Source organism: Mesocricetus auratus, unplaced genomic scaffold, assembly GCF_017639785.1.
Source record: "Mesocricetus auratus isolate SY011 unplaced genomic scaffold, BCM_Maur_2.0 Super-Scaffold_100691, whole genome shotgun sequence".
In the NCBI taxonomy this organism is placed as follows: Eukaryota; Metazoa; Chordata; class Mammalia; order Rodentia; family Cricetidae; genus Mesocricetus; species Mesocricetus auratus.
The window spans coordinates 35,752,858-35,771,258 of NW_024429267.1; the positions used below are offsets into that span (position 1 = coordinate 35,752,858).

At 44.3% G+C, this 18,401-nt stretch overlaps 1 protein-coding gene across 2 annotated transcripts in view; it reads right to left on the reverse strand.

Moving 5' to 3' along the window:
• Clstn2 (calsyntenin 2) overlaps positions 1-18,401 on the reverse strand; it is a 565,401-nt gene that overhangs the window by 108,309 nt on the left and 438,691 nt on the right. For both annotated transcript variants that reach the window (XM_040740356.1, XM_040740357.1), the window contains exon 5: positions 12,614-12,763. In XM_040740356.1, the coding sequence (XP_040596290.1) occupies positions 12,614-12,763 (150 nt within the window). The remainder of the gene's footprint in view (positions 1-12,613; positions 12,764-18,401) is intronic.

An 18,401-nucleotide genomic window follows, 5' to 3' on the forward strand; every position in this document is an offset into this window, starting at 1 on the left:
GAAGAGCTGCCGTCAGTTCAGAGCAGCCCTGATGAAAGATACTTTTCCCAAAGGGGAAATCAGTAACTCAGCCAACTAGGGTACTTTCTTATGGATTTATAGAAATGCTTCTCTCTCATGCCCAATAAACATGAGCATTTTCCAGGCAATTTTCTTATCTTGGGAAAAATGTATTATTGGTGTAAGATGGAGCATCTGTTCTTTCAGAATATTTACTTTTATGTCTCTGAATAGCATTTACAACTGAAGAGTATGGTTTTTTTCATGCATGCATTTTCAGCCTTTTTGAAAGATGGCTTGTGTATGTTTTGTCACATCCTAGCCACATAAATCTCATTAGTCTATCCGTTGCACACAGCTTCAACATTTAATTTTATACAAAAGGACCTTGACTCTAAGTGAACCAAGAACATGGGACTGAATATTTCACCAGATAGTATTCTCAAGTTAGAATCAAATTCTCATATTTTTGGAAAATATGGCCCAAGTCCCAGTCTACTGAATACAGGGAGACCCCAGTGTCCATGTGTGTTGCACTGGGAGATGCTCCTTCTCACTGCAGGAGGCAGCACTGAGCCACCCGAAGGTTAGGGAGGTGCTTGGTAGCATGTGACTCAAGTCAGAAGCCTTAGACATTGGCCTAGCCCACACACTCCTGAGAAAGTCAGTAAAAGCGAGAAGACTGTAGAGTAGTATTTGCGAATATCTATGCTTTGAAAAGAAAACTAGACCCATGCTAGTGCCTGACAACCACCAGCCTACAGGACACTGCCAAATGCATTTGCATATTCCTCTGTGCAGGAGCGTTATACAGCTGGTGAGATTTTATAATGTGGGAGATATGTGCACCATGCAGTGAGGAAGAACATAAGGTTTGCATGGTTGAATAAAAGGAGAAGGCACAAGGATGATAATACTACATTATTAGGTGATGGGTATTATTATTCTTAGTATTACTATTATTACCACTATCAATAATAATATTTTACCTTTGTGTAAATGTGTTTATAATTGTGCAATTAGGTGTATATGTGAGCGTGTGTGCACTGGTGTGTGTGTATGTGAGAGAGAGAGAGAGCGAGAGCGAGAGCGAGAGAGAGAGAGAGAGAAAGAGAGAGAGAGTGTGTGTGTGTGTGTGTGTGTGTGTGTGTGTGTGTGTGTGTGTGTGTGTGTATGAGAACTCTGGTGTGCCACAGTGCCTGTGGCGGTCGGAAGACAATCTCAGGTCAGCCTTTGCCTTGTATATCTTCTAAGGTTTTGCTGCTCTGTCCTCCAAATTACCTGGCCTGCAAGCTCTAAGGGACTCTCCCATGTGCACCCTTTATCTCCCTGCAGGAGCATGGGGACTACAGACCTGGCCCTACCACGTCCCAGTACACATGGGTTATGAAGATTCACAATCCATTCCCCACTTGCATAGCACATTCTTTACCTAATGAGACATCTCCACTGCCCAGATGTGGGAAAGTTTTGTGGTAGTTATTACTCTACAATTGTCTTAGTCTTTTAAAAATGATCATAAACTCTATAACAAAAATAGTAGCATTAAAAGTTTTGGTGGCCCAAATGCCACTTACCTTGAAGTTTCCTCCAGAATGAAGAGTGTGTAACATTCACCTGAGAAACACTGCTCCCCTAAGGCCAGGTATCTGCCCTGTCTTTGTCACAAGGCCCACCTGGCATGTGTGAGTGCCACGAATGCCTCTCACACCGAGCACTTTTGATTTGATGTTGGGGTCTTATACTCAGTGTGGGTGCCAAGACAATGAAGTTCCAAAGTCTTAGAACCTGAGCAGGAACAGCAAACCGTCAGTGTTTGCATCTGGTTTGCAGTCTGGATGAAAAGCTGGTTTGCCCAAAAAGTTCATGGCAGGTGTGTATCGGGGGGATCCTGTTGTTATTATTCAAGTCTCCCAGCCAGGTTACAAGTCAAGTCCCAGTCCTAACCTAGTAGCTTTGACCCAAGGGTTCAGAGTCTCAGGCCAGAGACAGATGCTGACATTGGGAGCACAGAGGGTATCAAAGCCATTCTGGCATCTGTCCTCTAACAGAGGCCTTGGTACTAAAACAAGACAAGCAAAGCTTGTTTAAAACTATACCTGGTGATTAGGTCACCATGGCAACACCCTCCAAAAAGATTAAGGGTTTTGTTAAAATATTAGGTTAGGGCTGGAGGGAGCAAATCAGGACTCACGGGACTCCATCAGTTACCAGGACAGTGGGTTATTATCAGTTAGTTCAACTCCACCTTCCATCTCTCTCACACAGGTTCCTCTTACATGCTCCCATTTCCCGTTTATCTCCCCACCATGTATGTGATATGGCATAAGACCAACATCCTACTCTGGCACTTTGCCTATTCTAGAACCGTATATAAACCTCTGTTCTTTATGACTTATCCAGCCTCAGATATTTGAGTATATCTGAGGATACAACAGGCAGAGGGAAGGGATCATTTTTGCTGAGGCTTATTTTGCCTTTGAGAGCCAGGGAAACTTGGTCATTATGTCCACCACTTCATAGAATCCTTCTGAAAAGTTTGGAAGTTCTACTTCATTAGCTGTTAGAAGCCCCATTGAAAACTAATAGGCAATAACTTTCCCAAGATCTTCAACTAAACTGTGGATGTTCTCCCCTTCTGTCTTAAAGCAAGGCGTGTTGAGTAGATGGAAACAAAGTCCTAGAGGGCACAGCAATTAATCTTCAAGCTCTCCTGCACGTACTCTCCCTAGCCTCCACTACTGCACCTTCCCCAGCCCCTCAGGGCACCGGGCTAACTTCTCTAACCTTTAGAACTCGATTCTGGTGCCATCTCCCGTGAGAAGCCTTTCTAATGCTGGTCACCTCCCCCAGACAGCTGAACGATAGAACAAACACCCTTGACTTCAACTATGGAAGCCTGGATGCACTGTCCAGTGCCCTAGTAACTCTGTATTGTGACACTCTGATCGCTTGCATGCGTCACCTCAGCCACTGAAGCTCAGAGTTCCCAGGATCTCATCATTGGCTGTGTTTAAGCAAGCTCTGGGGACATTTTATTATTGAGCTTTGGGAACTTTCTAATTGATCCAGGGTCACAGTTGCCCCTTTGCTTGGTAGGATGGCATCAGAGTCTCTATCAATGCAAATCCAAACCTCTCTCCTTCTACAAAGAACTCCATATTGTAGATTAGGGAGCCGTGGGGGCTGTTCTACCTACTTCAGAGATACAGACCGTGTAGGAAGAAGAAGAGGCGTGGCCTGCTATATGTTTACCAGAAACCTGAGTCTGTCTGGGGTACAGACAACATGGTGCCAAAGCTGGCTGGGCTATCTACAAACTTGACATCAGAGAGCAAGAAGGAAACAAACATCCTTTGCTGTATTTCTTATGTAAGCCATCAATGCACATATACCCATCTAAGGAAGGCATTGGCAGGAGATACTTAAGGCTGAGATGTCCAAGGTTGCACAGCCAGCAAGCTGTACTAAGATGTTGGCCAGACTCCCCAGATACATTCCATTGCTACTAGTATTAGCTTAGTCATTCCTGCATGGAAAGCACAGTTCTTCCTTGTGACAGCCTCCTGTTAAGTGCTACTACTATTCTCATTTTAGGGACATCACACTCAAGGACTCAGAGAGACTGACTTGTCCGTTCAGTGTTCTGGAGTCAAGGTGTGGTAGACCCTGAACTTGAACCCAGTTTTTATGAGGTAAGAGGCAGCACTCTGACTGTAATCCTGCAAACTTTGCATAGAGTGACACCCACGGGCTATAGATATAAGAACTTGTAACTTATATCAGTGGAAACCACAGTCTGCTGACTAAGTGGCTCAGCCAGGTTCATGAACAGGTAAGGTAGAGCACAGTAATTCTAATGAGGGATCTGGTTTTAGTCATGGTTTCTCCTCTTAGCATTTCACAAGTGTATCTTTGCACAAGCCCTTTTCCTTTGTGGTTCCTTTGTGGTTCCTAAGGAGAATGAGAATGAGAGCTATCCATGCCTGTAACCCTGAATGCAGGCATGTCTGAAGGAGGACATACACACACCCATTCTGCAAGGCTGCCTTGTGCAATGATACCATGGGACATGGGATGGTTCTAAGTGTAGACTCTTCACCTGCACAGCTCTGCTGCTGAGCTCCAAAGACAACTGTGCCCTGCATTTGCTGCAGAAGCATCTGAGATAACCAGGCTGGGGAGCCTAGTGTTCACACACAGATGGCACTGCCCGGATAGTGTGAACTTTGGAAAACCTTAACTTCATTGTCCTCATCTATAAAATGTATAAGCAGCTTTCAGGATGTGGTGAAGAAAGCATGGGTTCTCAGCTGGCACTTGGCAAACGGTGATTGCTCTGACAGCAATAACTATTGTTATGGCCTTTAACACCATGTAGGTTGTGGCCATTCCCCTCCCCCCCACTTCTTCCAAACTCAGGGGCCAGGTGGAAGATGGCTCGAGCCTGGTACTTTGATCCAGCAGGTCTTTAAGCACATTAGAACACCACTGAGTAGGTAAATCAGCATCCCTTACAGAGCCATTTGTTGCACCTTAATGATCGGCTGTGTCAGAGATGTCAAAACAGGTCGTTATTCACAGTGGAGTGCCCCAGGAGGCCTACAGCCAGAGCAAGCTGCCTGCCTGGTGGCTCCCAACAAATGCAAAGCTCAGGGTCACCCGCAGCAGCCAGCAGTGCTGGGCCTTTGGGATAGCTTTGCTAGTTATTTGGAACAAAATGACCCATTGTGGTTTTAAAAATCAGAGGAAAAGGAACTCGAATAAAAGTGTTGCTGTTTGCTGCGCCTGCTGTGTGGTTCTGTGCAAGGTGCTCCACAGTTACTTTCTATTTAATCCCTGAGAGTTCACAAGTTAGGAAGCCAGGGCCAGATGGAAGTCACCTTCCTAGCTCCCAGCTAAGCTGGGACTGAAAGTTGGGTTCTCCTTCTCTGGGACAGATTTGTTTTCCCATGGTCTCCTTTTGGTTCTCATCTACAGCACTAAGATGTGGGGCATGGTGTACAATCCACACGATCTTGGTGTATTCAATGAGGTGTGTTCATTTGTAGGGCATCATTTATTTCCCCAATTTTAATCACAGCACTGTTTGCCCAATGACTCAAATTTTGCAAAGTCTTTCTACAGGACAATCTCTTTTGGTTTTGACAATCCTACGAAAGATAGTTTGGCCGAGAATTATGATTCATAATTTATGGTTGAGGAAAGCAAAACTAGGTCAGAGAAATGGCTGAAACAAGTCCTGTGGCCAGATGGGAGGGAAGGCAATCTTAGAGTCAGTCTGCATTCTATGCCCAGCTTGGTAATCAATGGCTTGTGTTTGACCCCTGCACTCCTCCACTTTCCAGGGCCCTGGGGCTTTTGCATGTGGGGATTAGGGTGCATTGCTTGGGAAAGGGAGGAACAGGGATGGAATCAGAGGAAGGTCTAGAAAGAGAGAAGGTCAGATGGAGATGAGTGGAGAGAGGGCCACGAAGAGAGAGACCTAATGGGGAGAGTGAAGAGGTCAACAGAAGCCTGATGGCAGAGGAGACAGAAACTGACTCCCCAGAAATGAACCTCAAATAAGCCAAGCACAGCCCTGTTGAACGGAAAGGAAAACAGGGAGTTTTCATGCTGCATTCTCTTTGAGGGGAAGGTGACATCCTCTCGTCCCACTATAAGGAGCCACACTCAGAGCCAGCATCTTTGTATTGGAAGCTAGATATCCAAGTTCCATGTTTACTCTGTGTCCTCTGGCCTGTGAGATAACCTGAGGCAACTTTTGGTTTAGGCAGGATGGTGTCTGAGAGATAGGCAGGCTGGAAGCATGGGTCTGTTTCTTAATGAGCTACTTGACCAGCTTCATGAAGGAAAGGTGGGTTGGGTGGGGCAGGGAGAGGAGCCAGCGCTACTGTGGTGGGCACTTCTTAGGTGTCGTTCCATTGAATTCCAGTTAGCCTCCCACACTAGCATCCCCATCGTTTTGTGGAGTAAGTGGGAGGCTAATGTGCTGCCCGACGATGCCCGGGTCATGTCTGTCTTCGAAGCTTTCTTAAACAGTCTTTGTAAAGATAGTAATATCCCCATCTTGGGAATCCCCAGCCTCTTTCCCCTAGCCCCCTTCTTACTCCTTGCATTCCACTATGCTTTCTAATTGATAAGTAGGAATTTGAATTCCATCCTTGCTATTCAACAGTTAAGTTGGAGCAAATCCCTTAGTCTCTTTTGAGCTCATTTTCCTATGAGTAGAATTGCTTATATCACAGGGTTGTTCCTGTCTTCTGTGTGCAGATGCTTAATTTTGCCTTTTAACAATTTGTCCATCTAGTGTCCTGGTCTTTCTAGGACTGTACTAGATAATGCAGCAAAGCACTTCTTCCTAAAGTGACAATGAACAAACATTAACAGCTTCACAAAGGGGTCAGGAAGCTTTATCCCCACCCCATGGGCTTGAAAGTGAATATTTAGATTTTGAGGGGCATATGACCTCTGTAGTGAGTTCCACTATTTCAGGGCATCTGTATGCAATCTGCAAGGAGAGGGGCTGTGTCCCAGGAGCCCTTTGGCACCAAGACTTGAATTTCTTCCAATATCCACGTGTTATAAAATATTCTTTTGATTTTTTGTAAACATTTAAAATATAAAAATATGTTATTTTAGCTCATGGTGCTACAAAAACAAGTGGTTCCCTTGACTTACCTTTAGACTACAGTCTTCTGAACCCTGGTTTAATTCAGTATCACTGAGAGAGGTATTTGCATTTTTAAAAAATAATTTGTTTATTTTTATTTTATGAGAGTTGATTGGCGTTTTGCCTGCGTGTATGTCTGTGTGAGGGCGTCAGATCCTCTGGAATTGGAGTTACAGACAGTTGTAAGCTGTCATGTGGGTGCTGGGAATTAAACTCTGGAAGAGCAGCCAATGTTCTTAACCGCTGAGCCATCTAAGTGGTGATTATTCCGTTAAAAAAAGAGTCAGTAGGGTAATGCGGGCGCTTTTGACACCCAGCAGGACAGCAAAGGAGAAGCTGCGTGCATTCCTTCATTCCATGTTCCCTCCAGAGACCAGCAGAATATCATCGCCATACAGTCCACCTTCTCAGCCCTCAATGACTGGGCTCCATAAGCAGATTTGGACATCCCACTAGACCTGTCCCCCATCGTTTTAAATCAGTGTCCTTGAGAAAATAAAATCTAAGCCAGCTCTTCAGTGTTAATCTGACTTTTGGACAGGGCAAAGATGAAGCCAGCTGGCCACTTCTCCCTTTATTCTGGGCTTTATTCTCCATATTTGGGCCCATGGGGAAACTCTAGCCACAGAAGCATGGCATGGGGTTTGAGGTATGTCCTTGACAAAGCTTTGTAAGAGCATCCTTTACCCCAGACACATCCAGCTGCAACTTTGGCCCTTCCATTACGGAGTCCTAGGATAAGGCTACAAATCTAACCTCCTTTTTAGCCAAGCACTCTAAATTGGTTTTGGAATAAATACTTGGCTTTAGCAGAGCACACTCAGAAACAATCATTCTTTCTAGCTTGTCCCTGTTCACTTCATGTTCACCCAGATAGTTGGTGAAGCCATTCCTCCCTGAAATCTGTGCTGCTAAGTTCACTGATGCAGGAAAGTCTCTGGGGCTTCTCCCTGCCCTCAGAATGACAATGAAGTCTTTCTCCATGATCTTGGCCCTTTTGATCAGTCTAGTCTTCCTCCTCTGTGCTCAGCCATACTGTGGTCCCTTCCACTTTCCTAACACTTGGTAGGGTCTGTAACATCCTTCTCTTCTGTGTTCAAAACCATCTACTGATCTAGATTTGAGCCAGGTATGGCTCCCCAAGGACTCCTGCTTGTTTCAAGTTCAGTATCTCATTTGTACTTCCATAGGTCCCAATACCATGTCCTTTATCTTCAGTGTGCCATTGTTTCCTCTGATAGGTCACATCTAGATAGGTCTTTGTAGGCCCTGCCTTTGCCACACAGACAGCCTCTATAATGAGGGAACTGTTTGGTGGTCATGGGAATGTTCACTCTATGACCATCTTCTGCATTGTAATATACACATGCTCTGATCTCTCTACCGGTATGACTAAGGTAGGAGTATTAATACCAACCAGTAGCTTTTCTGTTGCTGTCCTTTCAACACAAAAGTTAAAGACACACTCTGTGACCTTAAAGGTGCCTTCCACATGATCATCTTATTCAAAATGAAGTCCATGCACCTGCATTCCCTGGGGCCCTGTCTTGTTAAGTCTGGGCCTGCATTTTATCCAGCCCCCTGGCTGATTTGTGGGGACATTCAGGTTTAAGAAGTGCTCCCTGAAAGATGTCATGCTTCCTTCCCTAGGCAAGCGTGGTGAAACCGTGGAGCATCTGGGGTGATTTGATGTACCTGCAGAATCATCCAAATCAAGGGAACACAGAAAGAGTGTTCAACTACACGACCACATCTCTCTTCTTTTTATATAAACGGGATGCATCATTGTGAAGGTTTAAAGAAAAGGTGTTTGACCCCACGGAGAATCTTGTAATTGAGTGGACTTCCAAGGGAGGCATGTCTAACTTCCTTAGGCCTCTGTTCAGGGCTAAGGGAATTTTGTGGGGATTGGAGAACTGACTCTACAGACTGGGAAGCTCAGATCCACTAGTCTGGTTGTCTGGGTCAATTACAAGTCCAGGGAAGAAATAGTGAAAGGCCACCAGGAAGGCCCATCTCCAGGGCTGTCTTTTGTAGGGGGAATCATCTTGCATGAAGGGACATTGAGTTTGGGTCTCAGCTGGCAGAATCAGGTAGAAATGATCTAACTTAGTATGTGTTACCAACAGTAGCAGCCTGAGACTCAGTGTTTCTTTTATACATCTGTATCAAGGAGGTGGGTTTCTTGTATGCAGCTGAACAAAAGGGAAGGTTTTGCTGATCTATGTAGGGGGTCTCTTTCATGGAGCAGCCTCAGGCTGTACATATCATGGCAGAGGAAGCTGCTGTTGACACTGTCTACATACATTGTCAACATCTGCACACAGCCCCAGGGAACAGGGGAATGTCCTGCCATTCCTGTGAGTCAGAGGTCCTGGGGTCCTTGACATGGCTGTGCTCATATCCACAATACGCATTGGCTCGGGAGCTCATCTGCTCCCCACAGGTGTGGATCCTGCTCCGTGTCCTTGTAGAACACCCAGGCCAGCTGACAAAATTTCACCCAGCAGCAAGAGGGAAAGGCATGATGCTAGCCCACCTCTGCCCAGCGGTAAGCTAGCTACGGATGCACTTCTTTGCTGGTTTCTGGTAGAGTCCTTCATCCCACAACTGTATGTGCCTCTAAGCACATCACTTCTCAAACTGTCTCGCACAACAAAGATGCACTTTGTGCTTTGAGGTCCCTTCCTCCCTGTCCAAATAGGAAAAAGAATACTGACCCCCCCCAAATAAAAGTGAGCTGCCACCTTTCACTTGTCAGTGTTACTGCCTCAGAGTCATCTTTGAGAGTCAGATAGATTAGCATGCTTGGTACCCAGAGTTCATGTTTTGCATACAAATCCTTCCTTCTCTTGCTGCCAGCTGGATCCCTGACTAGTCCCCCCTCCACCCACAGGGGAGTGGAGCTAGCAAGTGAGTCTTAGCATATGTGTAAGTGATACATCAGAAGCTGTGAGAAGTACAGTTCTGCCCTCCAGGAGCTCATGTGTTCTCTGAGAAGACAAGACCAATCCACAGAAAAGAGATCGGAGTTAGAAAACCATAGTCTGAAGGGATCACACCTTGGCTAAGTGTGAAATAAATCTGATGGCCGAACCAGTGCCTTATACGTGGGTGAGGAAGGCCAGGCGCAGGTGAGCAAGGCAAGGGCCATCATGTGGGAGGGGTTACTGTGACAAATCAGGGGCCACTGCTCCGGACCATCATTGGTGTCTGAGAGCAGATTCCCTGTGGGCTCCAGAGACTCCTATGAGCAGGTCCCCTTGCTGAGCAGTGACAGCGCCCTGAGAGGAACTGGCTATAATGAAGGCTTGGTGGGGTGCTGATTGGGAGTACTCCCAGGAGGCAGGGCTCCTGAACATGATGGATTGCTCTCACTGTGTTACAAACCCTCCTGCCTGCAGGGAAATGGCTTAGAACAGGTACACGAATTTAAACTGCCAAACTGTGTTGGCTGACTTGAGCTGCTAGCAGAAGTGAGCTGGGGAGGGGCTTGGGCGCTCCGACAGAACTACAGGGAATCTCACTGGGCACGCGTATGTGATTCCCCCATGGGGTTCCTCACCCTGACTCAAGATCTCAGCCATCTCACCCAATCCTGACCTCTCCAATCATGCCTCCTCCATTTCCTAATCATTACAGCCTCTAAAAGCTAGGCTACTCTTCTTCCCCCAAAGGACATCCCCTTTCTGGGCTCCTCTCCCACACACAGTATTCCCTCAACCATGCTCCTACCATGAGAGGTGGCCTGTCTGGTCTATAGGCAGCAGAGAAGCCTGCAAGGCATGGCTCACTACAGGTTGACCTGAAAAGCTGGGAGAATGGACCAGGCAAGAAAAATATATCCAGGACCATGTGAGATCAGAGCCTGCAGCCTTGCCCACGGTAGAGAGCTGGAGATGAGAGGTGCTTACACACCTGGGACCAGCATGTTAGGTGGGCAAGAGAAATGTCCCCTTGTGCTTCAGGGGTGGGGACATAAATGGCAGAAAGGTACTGTGACCACTCCTGCACACAGCAGATAACCTAGAGAGCACAGCTATGACCGGAAAGGCTGCTGGGGTAGTAGGTGGGGGAGGGACTTGGTGGAGCTTGCAGAGGGTAAACTGGAAGGAGAGGCTCTCAATGTACAAACCACGTACACCACTCTTGTACAGCACCTGCCACCACAAGCTGTCAGCTTAGGCAAGGAACCAGGGGGAAAAGTTGAATCCAGTATTGAACACGGGTAGCTCACTCACTGCCGACACGATGGACTGACACAGGGACCTGATTCCTCCCACTTTCTTCCTGGAAAGTCTTTTTTATTTTTTTGGTTTTTCGAGAAAGGGTTTCTCTGTATTGTTTTGGAGGCTGTCCTGGAACTCGATCTGTAGACCAGGATGGCCTCGAACTCACACAGATCCGCCTGCCTCTGCCTCCCGAGTGCTGGGATTAAAGGTGTGCGCCACCAATGCCCGGCTACCAGGAAAGTCTTTTTTATTTCTGCTTTTTCTGTTTTAAACTGAGGTCTCCCTGCCATTCATTGATTCTCTAAACACTGTGAGGGTTTACTGTGGTCCTCTGATGATGCTGGAGACAGGACTGGCAGCTGGCTCCACTCTGGCTGCCCAAGCTCTCTTACAGGCATTGTCAGAAGTATTACACATACATCTTTCATACAAAAAATTAAGATGTCAAGCTTTTTTTCCCCTCCATACACTTTAACACTAAATTTGCATAGATTTAACAAGTACAAAACTCTATAAATAAATTTTGTTTAAATATAGGCATGAACACTGTAAGTGCCTCATTTGTCAAAGACAAAAAGTACTGAGATGATTTTTTTAGACACAACCTTATGTTTTGCTTTTCCCATTAAAAACCCCATTGTGATCATGCACTGTGCTTACTAAACATATATTTTTTTCTAGACTTTCTTTTTAAAGTCCAGGCTTTCACTGCTGATATTTACAAGTTAAAATAAAACACAGTGACTTCTTACTCAGGTATTCATTCATTCATTCATTCATTCATTCATTCATTCATCATTTCTTAAGCATCTTCCATTAGGGCCAGACATGTGCTAAGCCTAAGAAGTACAACAATAAATGAGATAAAATCCTCCTCTCACATCCTAGTGAATTACACCCACCAGAGCTCAGGCTGGAATTGGGAAACCAGTGTCCTATTCCAGCCTGGCTTGTCTGCTCTGTGGTCCATTCTTTCCTTCATTACTAGGAATTAAGCTTGAGTGATAGCATCCTTAACATATGTAGAAGAAACAGAGAGGTCTGCACCAAACCTGAGACACAAAGACAACACTGGCCCTCCTTGGCCACCAAGCCCATTGATGCCACTTAGAGCTATTGCTATTATTCTAAAGATTGCTCGGTTCACTACAAGAGCCATCTATGCAGTTACCCGTGCCTTCCTTCCTTGTCCTCAGTCAGCCACCTGGGGGTGGCTGGAGAGTGCTTGGTCTTTGCTTCCTGAAAGATCTAAACTGACCATTTCTCTGCCCTTCCCTGAACCAGGCTTTCAGAAACTCCCTTGCCCAGAGACCCAATCCTTTTCTCCCAGCCCTGTGTGATAGGCACTGTGTCTAAGCACAAGGACCTTGCAGACATTCCCTCGGTGCTGAGCAGCGATGCAGAACTTGAAGTGCATCAGCCAGGCTCAACAATTGGTCGACAGACCCTGACAATCTCTTCCAAGCTCTGAAATGTAATGGAATTTGAGTAAGGGAGAACTGTGACTAGAATCAAGTTGCCTCTGACATCCTCAACTATAAAATGGGGATTGTACATCCTGGAAGACTTATGAGAATTCAAGAACTACCACTTTTCACCAGCCCCGACTCTACTTTTAAACTTCCTTTAGACATGTGCTGTGAGATTTGTAGGCACGCGCAGCACCCTCTGTGCCCAGGTCAAGCAGGACTGATAAAGCCAGGCTCACCTTGCCAGCCAGGCTTGCACACTGGCTTCACATCCACTTGTACCAGGGTGTCCTGAGCAGCAGGCTTCTGTCCACAGTCATAAGCAGTTACCAGGATCTCATACTGACGTTGTTTGTCAAAGCTCAGCTTCTCTGTGTTCCTGATGTTGCCTGAAGAGCAGGGATTGCACAATCATTTCCGGTCAAAGGAAGCAGGCTGCAATTTTTCCAAACCCTTTTCCCATCCCATCAACCTTTGGGGCAGGGGGATGAAATGGTTCTTTTACCTCCCCCCCCATCCCAGTCTCCTTATGAAAAATAAAGGGCAAGCAAGAGTGTGGGCTGCTATGCATAGTCTCTTTGTGCTTTGGTGGTAGGTTCCAGGAGGCCACTGCCTGGAGCCGTCTTTCTGTGCAATGGGGCTACTACAGAGTTCCAAGCAGCATCTGGAATCCAATTGGCCTGTGCTTACAAGTAATGAGTTGCCAGAAAATGACCCCTGAAAGTACACAGGTGTCTCTGATGCTGGGTGCAGAGTGTTTATCTACCATGAAGTTTCTGGGAAAGAGATGGAATCCAGACAATGTCCTGGCACATAATTTTTAGCATCTGGGCTTGTCGCCAGGAATACGCACTGCCTCTTCTCACATTATTTTGCTACCAAATAGGAAGTAAAATCAATACAAAAATGTGTGACCTCCCTTCTGAAAGCCACATAGAATAACAGATTTCTCGCCCTGAGGAAGGAGACATTTTTCTTCTCCAAGAGAGAACAAACAATGTATTCACAGCCATTTGTGTGTATTTGCCACAGAGGAGTTTAATATTATGATCAGAAATAAATATTTGGTCATTAATGAGCAAAACTTACACTGGCTGGTTTTTTGTTTGTTTTTGTTGTTGTTTTTATGAAACATTATTCTTGTTCCAAAGGAAAAAAAAATTAAAGACCCCAAGTTTAATACTGTTTAGTGCTAAGACATTAACATCTTTAACTTCTAGGAACCATTTTCTTCTTATATATTCTCTCTCTCTCTCTCTCTCTCTCTCTCTCTCTCTCTCTCTCTCTCTCTCTCTCTCTCTCTCTCTCGATGTTAGTGGTGACAGCAAATAGGAGCTCAGGTGCTAATCATCTCTTCCCCAAATTGAAATTTTGAAAACAGAAACAAAACAGATCAAGATCAATAAACACAGAATGGCGGATTCTGATATCTATGTTGTATTTCCCTAACACTAAAATAAATACGCTTTCTTCATTTCAACACTTAATTACTACTTATCTGAATTGGGGGAATCTACTACAACAAAAAAAATCTCAGAAAATTCAAAACTCAAACTTTGCCCTAAGGCCTGGATAAACTGACTCAGCAATCACATCCATCAGCAAATCCCGGCGGGAAAGTGGAGGCTGCCCAATGGCAGAGAGGTTGCCAAGGCACCCAAGACGCCAGGGCAAAAGCACACCTTAGCTGTGTGCTCTCAGCTATTTCTGGAAACACATTTGTATCTATTGATGTGGGACCATATTATCTGAGAAAAAATTGGCTTCCTACCCTGCCTGATGTGTAGAATTCCTTGTGCTTTCCTCCAGATGTAGTTTTACTCTGAAGGTCTGCACAGGTCTGGAGTGGCCCCTGTAATTGGTAGCCATGGTAGCATTACTCTATCTACTGGCTGCAACCTCTTTGGGAGTAGAATGACCCTTTCCTAGGGGTCGCCTAAGACCATGGGAAAACATAGATATTTACATCACAGTTCATAACAGGTGCAAAATTACAGTTATGAAGTAGCAACAGAAATAATTTTATGGTTGGGGGGGTCACCAAACCATGAGGAACTGAATAAGGAAGGCTGAGAACCTCTGTCCTATGGACTCTACAAACTGGTCTGTGGCTGTCCTCATCACAGGAAGGGACTCTGGCAAGTAGAAACACCTTAAGCTCATTGCAAGAAATATTTCTGCAGCATCGGATTGAATTCTAAACAGAAGTCTTAACTCTTTCTTCAGTGTGAAATGACTCCAGAAAGGTGGGGGCCACTAAAAAGAGGGGTCTCAGGGTGACAATCCATGTAGCACTAAGCAGACAAAGCACTATTGATTGTAACAGAAAAATAAACACACAAACGGAATCTTTGGCTCAATTTGTTGTGGCTCTACTTCCGGAACAAGTCTTAATGAAACTGTCTGGGAGACTAATTTACTTTCTCCACCACCACAAATTCCATGCATGTGCAAATGAGTTTCAAAGCAAAGAATATGAAACATTAGGTCACAAATGAGGGTATAATAATATGGCCCATTGTTGCATGGGAGAGAGTTTCTTGGGGAGAGGACACACATTTGACATGCTTTGAAACCTCAGAAAACCCACCTCCTTTGTGTCTGTTGCAAATGTTTCTTTTACTCCCCGTTTCGAATGAGCTTCTACCTCCTGGCTGCTTGCTGGAGCTGGGCCACATTAAACTCAGGTGAGCTGTGGTCCTGGGCCTGTGTTTATCAAAGCTCACCCTTAATGGCCAATCAGAACTCACCTTGAATATTGATTAAGTTTTTAATTCTTGAAAAAAGTTCAAATGTCAGAGAGGAGGGTGAAATCAGCACACTGATATCCACTCTCTTGCAGGAGGAATTTAAGTTGTGGCTCTTTGTGGAAATGTTTTTGGTGTTCTGTGGCACACTGTCTGGTGTGTGCGTGTGTGTAACTGCTCAGACCTTTGCAGATGCAGTTCCTCATCTAAAACTTGGTTCTAGAAAATAACAAAGGAGAACAAACTGCAGATACTTGTGTGATTCTGCTCACTAGGTGTTCTTCACACACTCAAAACTAATCTGGTAGTTAAGAAACAAGGAAGTCGCCGGGCGGTGGTGGCACACGCCTTTAATCCCAGCACCCGGGAGGCAGAGGCAGGCGGATCTCTGTGAGTTCGAGGCCAGGCTGGACCGACAACCTCCAAAACAATACAGAGAAACCCTGTCTCGTAAAAACAAAACAAAACAAACAAACAAAAAAAGAAACAAGGAAGTCACAAGTCTATACATCTATGGAATGCTGGCTAGGTATAAAATACAGAGGGTTTTTAATGATGGGATGATGGGTAATATATAAATAATTTCATTTTAAGTGAAAAGTGGGGGCTAAGATAATGTGGGCTTACTTTTATTTTAAAATTAAAAAAATATGGTAGACTGTTAAATCTGGTTTGTGTGTATGTGTGCACGTACGCATGCATATCTATTTTATTTTTTTCCATTCATCTGTCTACAAATACTTTAGAGTTCTATGTCTTGGCTACTCCAGATTATGTTGTAATAAATCATAGGAATGAATTATCCTCTCAAGAAGGCAACTTTATTTCCCAGGACTTGGAGTGTTAGATTATATAATAATTCTATTTTTAAGTTTTGCTTTCTGTAATGAATAGCCATACAAATTTATTTTCCAGCCAACAGTGTACAAGGACTTCCTTTTCTTCAACCACCTTACAATATTTGTGTAATCAATCTCTTGGCTTTTTGATAAAAGCAATCATAATAGTTGAAGGGTGACATCTCATTGAGGTTTTAATTTATGTTTCGTTTATGGTTGATGACACTAAATGTCTTTTCTCATGCCTTCTGGCTGTTTAGATGTTTTCTTTGGGAGGAAGTCTATGCAGGTGCTTGGCACTTAACTTTCCTAATGAGTTTTATGAATCTTGTATATGTTTTGCATAACTCATTATTGTACATATGGCTTATGAATATTCTCTTTATCCTGTAGGCTGCTGTTTTTCTTTGTTGATTGCTTTATTTACTGCAAAAATCTTTTTTTAGTTAATTGTTTTTCTTGTTCTTAGTTTGCTGAGAAGTTTTTGTTTTACCATGGAAAAATATGGAATTTTGTCAAATATATTTTCTGCATTTATTGCATCTATTCAGATGGTCATATGTTTTTTTCTGTGTTTGGTAAATATGGTTATATTACATCATTTCATTTGTGTGTGGTGAAACTTCTTTCTATCCCAAAGATAAATTCTACTTGGTCATGGTATATGATCTTTTAAATATGTTATTGAATTTAGTGTGTTTGATAGTTTGAATGTGAAATGTGCCCCACAGGCTCGTGTGTTTAGCCACTTAGACACTAACTGATAGTACTATTGGAAAGGCTGCAGAACCTTTAGGAGGTGGGGCCTCACTGGCAGTAGTGGGTCATTTGGAATGAGCCTGAAGGTTTTATAACCCAACTACATTTCCAGCTAACCCTCTGCTTCCCGAGTGGGGATACAATGTGGCTAGCCAGCCTCCTGTTCCTGCCACTATGTCTTACATCTGTAGCCCTTCCTTACCAGTATGGACTGTAGCCCCATGGTGGTTTGAATGAGAATGGTGCCCATAGGCTCATAGATCTGAATGCTTGGTCATTAGGAAGTGGCACTACTTGACAAGGACTAGGAGGTGTGGCCTTGTTGGAGGAAGTTTGTCCCTGGGGATGGGCTTTGGGGTTTCAAATGCTCAAGTCAGACCCAGTGTCTCTCTCTTCCCCATCCTTGTGGATCCAGATGTAGGACTCTCAGCTACTCCTTCAGCACCACATCGGCCTGTATGTCTATGGACCCCACCATGATGACAATGGACTGAACCTCTGAAACTGTAAGCCAGTCACAATTAGATTTTTTTTATGGAGTTGTCAAGATCATGCTGTATCTTCATAGCAATAGAACACTAATTAAGACAAGTTCCTGGAAGTATAAGTGAAAATAAATTCTTCCTCCCTTAAATTGCTTTTGTCAAGGTATCTTTTTTTTTTTTTTTTTACGAGACAGGGTTTCTCTGTATTGTTTCAGAGGCTATCGGTCCAGCCTGGCCTCGAATGCACAGAGATCCGCCTGCCTCTGCCTCCCGAGTGCTGGGATTAAAGGCGTGCACCACCACCGCCCAGCTTGTCAAGGTATCTTACAACAGTGATAAGAAAGTTACTAAGACACAGTTTGGTATTGGGAAGTGGGACTTGCTATGATGAATTTAGCCATGTGGGTTTTAGGTATTTGGGATTGGTTTGCAGGAGGAATTTGGCACACTTAAGAATTCTGGATTATAAAATAATTTGAATAGTGTAAAATGCGCCTAATGGGCTACTCTGGTATACATGTGTATGTGGGAGGGTGGGGGGTGAATAAGCATGGCCCCCATAGGCTCATAGATCTGAATGCTTGGTCAGTGCTGGAAGAAACATAGATAGTAGAGACCTGGTTCATAAGGTTTCAGAGAGGGGAACAAGGACTCTATTAGGAGCTGAGTTAGGGCCAATTTGCATGATATTTTATCTAAGAATCTGGCTTCTATCTGCTGCTTCATGGGAACTTGTATGAAGTTGAACTTAAAGATAACCTGTTTGGCAGAGGAAAGGTATTCGAACAAGCTTAGAGTTCCAGACTAGGAGAGTACCAACAAGGCAGCTGTATTTCTTCTAGTTGGTTGGCATATAATAATTTTTTTAGCAATTTCTTTCTTTGTATTTCTGTGGTATCAGTTTTCTTATTTCCTTTTTCATCTCTATGGTATAGCTAAAGGTTTGTCAGTTTTATCTTTGCAAAATTCCCTTCACTGATCTATTCTCTCCTTTTGTCTAGTTTTTTTTTTTCATTTATTTCTGTCCCGATCATGGCTAGTCTACCCTTCTGCTAATTTTGGACTTTCTTTGTTCTTTTTATACTTCCATGAAGTATAATATTAAGTTATTTGAGTTTTTGGTCTTTTTAAAACCTGATTCTTACCGCCATAAAATGCCTTCCTAGAACTGCTAACAGCGTAAGTATGGCACACTTC